Source organism: Diadema antillarum, unplaced genomic scaffold (genome assembly GCF_040938485.1).
Source record: "Diadema antillarum isolate AM-2024a unplaced genomic scaffold, OU_Dant_1.0 seq00000156_RagTag, whole genome shotgun sequence".
NCBI classification, from domain to species: Eukaryota; Metazoa; Echinodermata; class Echinoidea; order Diadematoida; family Diadematidae; genus Diadema; species Diadema antillarum.
The window spans coordinates 1055869-1066256 of NW_027271228.1; the positions used below are offsets into that span (position 1 = coordinate 1055869).

The 10388-nt window shown below is 38.0% G+C and overlaps 1 protein-coding gene across 1 annotated transcript in view; it reads right to left on the minus strand.

Annotated features, from left to right (window-relative positions):
- Positions 1-6148, minus strand: part of LOC139727857 (exostosin-1-like) — a 128113-nt gene extending 121965 nt beyond the window's left edge. The window contains exon 1 of the mRNA XM_071638830.1: positions 5020-6148. Coding sequence (XP_071494931.1) covers positions 5020-5909 — 890 coding nt within the window. The 5' untranslated portion in view covers positions 5910-6148. The remainder of the gene's footprint in view (positions 1-5019) is intronic.
- Positions 6149-10388: the final 4240 nt, after the last annotated feature.

Here is a 10388-nt window from a genome sequence, read left to right on the forward strand (position 1 = left end):
ACAAACAAACAAACAAAAACAAAGAGCAAAAACAAATATCTCACACCAAGACAAAACTAGAGAGTTGTGCTCAAAGACTGTTACATTGCATGCATGTACACTGTAGATTTGGAGCACAAATCTGTCGCTAACTTAACATGTGTCTCTGAACAACGTTGACCTGCCCTCAGCCACCAGGAAAATAAAATTTTCATCAGAAAAGAAAACATTCTCTTTCTTCAACCTCAGCCAGACAGGGTTGACCACACACCCCACTGGCATTAACCCTTGACCACTAGTTTTCAACCACCCCCCCCCCCCTTTCATTTCTTTCCTTCATACAATCTGATGCTGTCAGGGGCCTGGTAATAATCATAAATTCACTGGCGTTCTCTAAAAATCAAATACACATGTATGCTGTCTGCTGCAGGCGGCTCCCCCAGTCAAGGTGGAGAACAGAGATTTACTTTATCATGCTCGGGCAGCAAACTGCAGGCATCTGGCAAATTTGTCAGCAGTCATTTTGTGTTGCCACAGGCAGCAATGGAATATGTACAGTGTAAGAATGAACTTCAGTATTACATGTACTTTGTAATATCTTTCAGGAGTTTCATTCTCTGAATACATTTTACTATCCTTTTATACAGTGTACCAGTTATCCACATTGCACCGTTTTCAGTATCCTCTTACTTTGCAAACAAAATATTGCAGGAAGCAAGAGAGCATCAAGGATATTGAAATCAGAAAATTTCATAGTCTGTTGTTTAAACAACATCAGTAACAAACTCATGTCCACATACCGGTGCCAGTAAACATGTAGGCCCTATGCACACTTGGAACATAAGATCTAAATTCATTATAAATTTTGTATAGGCCTATGTGGTGTGTGTCTTGGAATCACCAGAATGGTGTGTACACGGTGTACAAATACATGTACGTATGTACTGTACTGATAAAAACACTCATCTTCATGATTTGACATTCTAAATCAACATGGAATATCAAACTTCTTTAAAACAACTCCTGGCATAACAGAAATTGAGCAGCTCACTACAGTTTGCAAATCCACTATATCATCTTGGAGGATGTAAAACTACAAATGTTGTACCTGAAACTACATTTCTTTAAAAAAGAAATGTCACAGGGATATTTCACTTTTGAAGTGTGTTATGATGTGTTTTTTAATCCATTCTGACAAACTTTTCTATCAAACACATACAATTTTCAGTCATTCTTGTTTTCATTTTGATGATTGAAACAAATCTCTACCCAATGTATTACCTGTTTATGACAACATGAGTAAATCTCATGATCTCCAGCTACACAGAATGTATAGGAAAGGCTAAATCACATTGTAATTGTGTAAGCCAATGATCATACAGTGGTACCATTACAGTTGTACAGTACAACTTATACATTGTACATCCTCACGATACACAGTGTAGTCCTTTAGTCCTACTCTACTGCTCTTCATTCTACATCAATCCAATTTTGGGCAAACAAATGTCATCTAATTTTGCCATTGTATCCTGGCCTTGCCAATATTATTGAACCTAGAATGGCAGAGAGAGAGAGAAAGACAGAGAGAGAGAGAGAAAGAGAGAGAGATAATACAGTATGAAAGGGGGGGGGGACTTTCATCTACGCAGCATGTGAGAAAACTTGGCGGCAGGGAAAACCCTGAGAAACTCTGCAGGTTGATGGCATCAGCAGGAATGCTGGTTGCCATAGTGACATTCTGATGCCATCCGTTTCCAATTTCGCTCTGGAGATTGCACCAAATTAAGGCTAAAAAGGAGGCCACAAAATGAAATGCACTGTGGCAATGAAAAGAGTTTCAATGTGAATATAGGGGTCTACATGTACTGTCTACAGGGTCAGAATCAACCTGTACTGTATGATGGAACGTTCACAGAAAATCCAACCTTTAAGGAAGCCACATTTTATAGGGTCCTCCCAAACCCATTTTGCCTTATAAATGTTAACTTTGTGAAATGCATCAAACTTAAAAAGGTTCTTCCATTGAATTTATTTCAAATATTGATAGCAAGGACGATGCACATATCCCAGTACAGAAGCCAGAATACTGCAGTAGAACATACAGTGTAATATAACCTGACTTTAGTGTAGTAGACCTGATACATGAGAAATTTAATATGCATGACATGTGTAGATTCTATACGTACAACCACCTGCTTGTAGTGGTGTGCATGGAAAACTTGAAACCTCCTCCCCCCTCCCCCCCCCCCCCTCCCCCCATACAATTTGCTCTAGATATTTTGCCTGGCTGAAAGTGTATTCAATGACAAATGCCCACTGACTGAGGTACTGAGCAGTCAACAAGGGCAGAGAATGCCAAAGTAGGCAGACCTTTTATTCACAGAGTACCTGCACAGCCCCTCTAGCAAACAGTTAACCAGGCAGCTTAATCCATGAGAAAACACCTCTTTCCTTCATTTTCCTCTCGCCTCTTTATTCTATAGTAGAGCATTTGCCATAAGGGGATATCTTACCCACAGATGAATCATCAGATTTACTCCATTCTGTAGAATAACCGACATGCATCCACTGCCTACACTGTACAATTGTATATTATAGATTTACATTATGTAATCACTGCATAGCAGGAGCGGTTGAACGTAGGATCACAAATTAAATAGCCTGCAGTGCATGGTAACATACATGCATTCTGACAAGCTGTTTGTACTACTGCTGTACAGTAGAGAGGGACTACAATGCTAGACATTAGCTTCCATGTGATGAATTTGAACTCTGAACCAGACACTGTGGCTAAGACTGTGCTTGACCAATATCTGCTGGCTGCATAATGAGACTGACACATTTCAAGGCTGTGCTCAGGAACTGCTTCTGATGATCTGACATTAGTATGTAAACAGGATGTCCCGGCATGTCACCAGCTCAGGTGTTCATTTCCACCTAAACGTTTTGTACAGTAGCTGTGCCAAAAAATGCCACCATGGTGTGCTAGAAACTATCGATATCGCATAGTGGCAATAAATTTGAGTGCAATCTTTACGAGCTTTTTCCTTTTTCTGGCTATCTACAGTATACAGGCGCAAGTAACATACAATGTACAGTACCATAGTATGTTGCCTACAGGACATTGAGTTCCATTGGTTTATTCATACTGCACACTACATGTATTTCACTGCATAAACTCCTTCCCTACAAGTGTGACACCAATCAAAAATTTGCCTTGATACAAAGAGCAAGAACAAAATTATTGTGAATCAAAACGTCAATACAACACACACAGAACACTGTACAAGGTACTGTGTGTAGATGATTAATACAATTTTTGTAATTTAAACAAGAAAAAGAAAAAAAGGTGAATCGATGTATACTTGTCTTCATAAAAGAATATCCTTTAACCCGTTGAGGACGGGCTGATCTTTCTTTAATACACATTTCCCATAGACACCTGCCCGAGTATACTCAGGACTCATTTTCAACGGGTTAAAGCCTAAAGGACTTTTGACTTTTGTATATGATTGTCATTATTGTCTAAGAGACATAGTGTATCTCATCACTTCAGATACCATATCACTTTTCCCATGAAAACAAAATATCATTGTTTGTTGTAAATCATCACCACCATCATTATCATCATCACCATCATCATCATCTTCATCATCATTATCCTCACCAAAAGACATTGATGTCATTGTCATCACTTGACCTCAGCTCAGAAACCCAGGAGATAGTGACTTTGCACATTGTCATTTCATTCATAGCGACTGGTTTCTTTTCTCTCTATGATTCTGGGGACATAAAAGTACCCCCTCCCTCACTGATTTTTGCCATACCACTCTACGCTACCCAAACGTAATAGCTTTATATGCATGCACGCACATTTGGCATGTGGTGGGGATAGCGTGCATCCAACCATGCGTAAGCTATGGCAAAAGGGTAAGGTAATGTAGAGTGGTATGGCAGAGTACATGTATGTTGGTGGGGGGGGGGGACATAAGGAAATCCTTCCGACTTTTGTGTCTAATGGATCACACAATTAACGCAAATGAAGTTTTTAAATCCTTTTGCTTCCATTTCCATAATTTTACTGCCAGTTGGCATCATTGTACCTCAAAGCAGATAAAGACCTAGATATACATAATTCAATAGCATAATTTGTTTTTGGTTGTTTTAAGTTCATGAAATCATACTGTCACATCTTTGTTTCTCACACAGATCTGGATCAAGATCAAAACTTCTAGATGACCATATATTGTAAGCTCCCCTCCCCCCCCCCCCCCCACCCCCATACCAAAAAACTTATGTCAATGCATGTGTGCATCCGTGCATAAGCTATTAAACAAGGGTACATTTGTGTACAATGCAAGGTACATTGCTGTAGAGTAAAGTACCATGGCAAATTAGGGAACATACAAATTCAACAATGTACATCAGGTACATGTACATCAACATGTACAAGTGCAGTTTTGAATTCAATCTTTCCCCAATCTGTAATACAAGGTTTGGATGGGCAGAGGAATAAATTGACATGAAAATCAATGTCGCTTTACATTGCAGTCCTTTTTCTATCAATTGCAAATTACACATCTCTACGAGTATGAGGAGTATCGTGGAAAATTAGTTTGTAATTCTGACTGTTCATTTTCATTCCCATCATCAAAAGTTTTATGTAGTTTAAATGTATCAGGATATGTAGCCTACAATGTATGTACAATGTAGATGCACAGCAATGTCCACATGTGAGATTCCTTGAGAACATGTTTAACAATACTGACATGCTCTCGCCAGGATTTAAAAAGAATTGTGTGAAACGATGGCATCTGATACACAAGCAATTGTACATGAACACATTTACAAACATACAACAATCCGGCAACTCATCTTTGTTGTCGTGCATTTCAGTTAGCATGAATTTGATGTACACGATCTAGCACAAGATTCTCTCTCCAGAATGCTTACGCAACTCTCTGGAGCTGTGTAATTTATTCAGCATTCATTGACAGTTGATTAAAGTTTGGAGAAATTCACCCAAAATACATGACTTACTTATCAAACTCTGCGTTGTCATGGTCACAGCGAACATCCTTGTGTTTCTGCCAATTTTTTCCATGCTTGCATGTTGTCAACAAAATAATATCCACTCCATTGTGCAAATGGTAGAGAGCGTTCCGTGTATCCGACCCTATTCCAACTAGGTATCGCTTTCCCTTGAACGCTAATAAATATTTCCTTTGCACTGGGAAGTTATTTGCTTGGAGATCTCCCGTGTGTCCTCCTTTTTGCGGATGAGTTTTGGCAAATAATGGCAGAGATATATCAAATTTTGGTCTGAAGTACTGTTGGGAAAAACTGGCTTTTGCGAGAATAGCTTCCCCTATATCGAAGCCCAAATCTTCTGAGTAGTCTGGCCAAGTACCAGAGTACAAATTAAATATTAAGTGGTTCCTGCCATTATTCCAGTGGCTCAGTTGTGATATACTACCTGCTATGTTTTTCACGTACGTTGACGACAATTTGTCGCGATCTAAAGTGTCCAGTGACGGCACAAATACACACGCTTCATCCGCATTGGCAGTGTAATATCTCGATTCGCGTATGGAAGCTAACATATCGCTGTACAACTGGCTAGGCTTTTGTTGATTAATGGGATAAATATATACTTTAAAACCATCTTTGCATCTTGAAAAGTCAAAGCAGGTCTCCATTCGGCACTTGTGGTCCTTAGATTGCGCTGTCTGCGCCAAGTTTCTTTGCGATGTCGATGTTTGAGTGTCGTGCTCGTACACCGCATCTGAGTGGTCGAAGGGCCGGAGCCCAGCGGCCACACTCGCCTGCTCGCTCCGATGGTGTTGTAGCATGTGAAGCACTCCATAGTACATCAGCAGTATTGACAACACGGTACATAATACCAAAATGTAGCGTTTTCTAGCTTGCATGGCTCCTACCGGCGTTTGAGTCCTAGCCGGTAATGCAGGTGGCTTTTGTCGGAAGCCGTACTTCACAACTTATCATCCAATAGTGGTAATTATGCTGGACATTCCGCTGATATTATGTACGTCGCCATCTTGCCATTCCTAGGGTACGTCTCCGTTTTAGATGTAGTGGTGTACTCGTTCGTATACACAGAAAGGTACGTACAGGGCTAGCGAGAGACACCAAACTATGAATTCTTCATTGTAAAACGGTATGCGAGAGACACACACGGGGTGTACACACTAAGCCCGATCGAGGAGTGCACTGCATCCAACGTGTACATAGATGGCACCTGTCCTCTACTGGTTTGGGAAGCCACTCATTCACGACCAAGGGGGCGATTAGGCGCATGGCTGATCAAAAGAGGGAGTTGTTTGCAAAGTTGTGAATAGCTCTCATTGCCTAACAGTAGCACAACAGGAATATAACCGAGTACTAAAGTAGTTTTTGATTTTTTTTTTTAATATCGTTGTTTTTGAGAGTTTTTTTTTTCAGTTCTTCAGTAATGGTGATTTTGAGATTGATTAACCTTTATTAGACTTTAATTTTTATAGCTGTGTTAGCTATTACCTCCAGGCTCCTCTCTCATATTGCAATACCGGGTATATTGTACTCAGGCCCTGGGCCGCGGAACGATTTGTTTGTTTGTTTGTTTGTTTTTTAATGGAATTTATTATTATCATCTTGGGTTTGCCAATTTCGTTAGACAGGGATTATCCATTTTCATTTCATGTCATTTCAAATTCGTTTGTTTGAAGTGGGCGGAGTGACTGGTCAAACGTTTTCACGTTTAGTGCTTTCAAATTCGTGTTTAGGCACCCATATGAAAGATCACAAATTTAAATTCGGTTGTAAGCATTCGATTTTTTGTTTGAGATTGACTTTCCAAATTTGTGTGCATTCATTTAATATTAGCTTCAGTATAAATTCCTCTATTTGTCATGACTATCATATTTTTCCATCTTTAATCTACATCATCGAGAGCATTGTATTCTGTTTATAATCTAATGACATTTCTATTTTCATTATGATCATTATATCGTTTTTGTGATCTTCATTTCACATCTTTATTTTCATCATGTATGATCCACATATAGACGTTTTTAACATTCAGTTTGAGATACTGTACAAGTAATGCACTTTTTAGTGAACATCGTTCAAGGTTAATTTGAATGCTCCTTTTTTGTGAACTTGTTTTTCTTCTTTGCGAATAATTATGAATAATAAATTCGGAATGAGCTAGCTAAGGGGGTATCTCACTGAGCTGCGAATGTTTGCGAGCATAGAGAATTCTAGGGAATTTCAGGGTTAGTCAACAGTTGCTATCAAATTCGTAAACAATAAATTGCGATCAAATTCGCAAGCAGTTTTCATTGTCGTAAACAGTTTTCCTTGTCGCAAAGAAATTTTTAACATGCTCAGAATTTCTTTGATACGTTGCAACTATCAACGAACGCTGACGAAACCTAAAATTCCTGATAAATATATTAGGTATGTATGTATATAATATGTGAAGAACTTGCTTCTGAAAGGGGCTAAATCTATCATTTTTCAATGGATTTAACGCCTTTTGGAAGCAAGCTCTTCACATGATCATATACGTTATAATTAGACTGAGGCGGACGTTGCTCTCGATCTTGTTCTCCCTTTTAATCAGTCGAGCTTTCGGCCTGTCATCAGACCTTCATCAGGATCTACCAACAGAATAGCTATTACCTGAATAATTTGATGTATCATAATATGTATAATGCAATAATGCCAATCTTCTGAAATATTACCTTTATACACACAAACACAAATCAATCATTCAATTCAATATACAAAAATGCAATCTAACATCATCTCATCAACAAAAATACATTGTTAATGAAAAAATATATATAAGTAGATTCTTATATCAAACTGCTGAAATGTAATAACCATATTTTCTCATCATTCTAAGCATAATAATTACAAACGAAATAAAATAAATATAGACATATACATGTAAATATGATATATGTTCATATGTCTATTTGCATTGCATAATGTATACATGGTACACAAATACATTTACACACACACATACATACACACACATATTCACACACACACACACACACACACACACACATACATACATACACACACACAACTACGGTTAATGTAACACTATCTAAATCAACATATATATTTTCTTATTGTTTATATTACCGAAATGTAATAACTTTAACAACTGCCAAAATATGCATATCAACTTTTAAATCAGATCAACTCATGACGCTCAACAGTAATCATGTATCATATCGTCATGCAATAGATATCAACAGAATTTGACAATAACTAATACTCAATCATAATACCTATATTATGTTACATAAAAGTGTACTACAATCCAACATGATATGAAATCTCTCAGTATAAACATATATAAGCTACCCACAATGAGGCACCGCGTACGTTTGGGAAGGGAATATCTTTCGCACTAACTAACACACACACACACACACACACACACAGGTAATTATATAAAATATGTATATATATTGAGTAAGTTGTCCACGTGTTGGTGTAATAACAACATCAAAAATCATACAGATACATAATGATTTTTATTTCAAGGAGCAATATCGGGGTTGATGACATCGAATTGCAAAGTAATCGTCCTACATTATTTAAAGCAATTTCTGTACACTAAAGATGGAACAATTTTATATACCGTACCCAAGAATTGTACAGAGAAGATCACCGCGATAACATCAAGAATTCCTTTGTTTGTTTTTGTTCCTACATTGTTATATAACTTATTTTGCTTGCCTCTTCCAAAATACAATAAAGTGTGTACTTGTGTCAGTTGACTCTGCGTAAACTTACCATCAAAAGATGGCGCTGTAACCATTCTGCGACCTGTACTGACTGAACGTCTGCCATAGCGCAGAGACTCCAACTCTCCACTCTTTCGGCGGGAGAATCTCATTTTGTGGTATGTCTACGTTACAGTCTCCATGGGGGTAAATCAGATCTTTTTTACACTTCCAAAACTTACCGATACATTTCATTCTCAACTGTCAAACACTGAAGTATCATATGCCTTGCGGTTTTTTTTTTATTGAATAAGGACATACACTCTTACCCTACAAGACAATTCGACAAACTTTATTCACAAAGTCCTATAATGGTAGTGACTCTGAAATCTATCAGACACACAGGACCAGACATCTGGATCTCTCTTCCTTTTGTAATATTCGCAATAAAAGTCTGAGTAAGCTGTAAAAACAGTGTGGCTCTCTGGATATCAATGATCAATTCCAATTCAATCAAATCTTTTCCCACATTTGAAAAAAAAAAAAATGTTTCATGCAAATCTTAGATATCTTCTCAGCTTAGACATGGAACATACTTATATCAACTGAAACGAATCAATAGCGATGTAATGACGCAGCAATGTAAAACACGATTCTGGACTGTTGCACTCTCTTTGTGACCAATTTGTTTGTTTTTGCACTGTCATTGTCTCGCTGTATAGTGACTGCTGTGTATTGATTAATAGTGCTGGTCACAAAAGTGGTACCTGCGTCTCTAGTGCATAGACTCATTTACTGATTAAGAATTGCGTATATAATGGGTAAACCTTGGTTGATTTTTCTTTTAATGGACTATACTTTATAAACTCATCACATTATCTAAACGTTATCAAATCCAACAACGCTGACTCCGACAATGGATCAATTGCTGTTAGGCCTATTTGATTACATAACCAAGCCATTAGAATGATTGATGATATATCAACGCGATAAGTTTGTTTTTGTTTTGCTTTATGTCTTGTATTGCTCTGATTATTGGAAAAACAGCGTAAGATCTGTATGAGGAAAATATATAAGCCTAAACTATATAAAGCATAAAATAATAATGGAAGCGAAACTTAATTGCCTCGAATGAGTGTGAGTAAACATCGTATCCCTCAAATCCCTCAATAATTATAGTCTCAACGTCTCCCCTCCTGTTTTTTTTTTTTTTTTTTTTTTTTCTGGCTTATGCTCAACGGCTATTTCGCGCGTCATCAACAACTGCGATTGGTTGCTTGTAGCACAAAGGTAAGAAGACCTAGTGGATTTAGGAGACGGGCCGGGGGAATCTGATTGACTATCGGCAGATTACATTGTCGGCGAGTTTCAGCGATCCGACAGCGGATTTTTTAACGATCTAAATAACCAAGCAAGAAGAAGATCACATATCCGTGAGGAGGACAGCTTGACATATCAACATCTCTGTCACGTCTGTTGCTCCGCTCTACATCTACCTCCTGTCTATAGCAGCTATACACGCCTTGGAAGATTTAAGGAAGATTTAAAGACACATTCTATTACAACCTTGGAAGTGTGGTATGGCGAGGAGGAATAAGCATATTTGAGGGGTTTTCTTCTTGTGTCATGCAAGGACGACGTTATTGATCGTTTGATAAA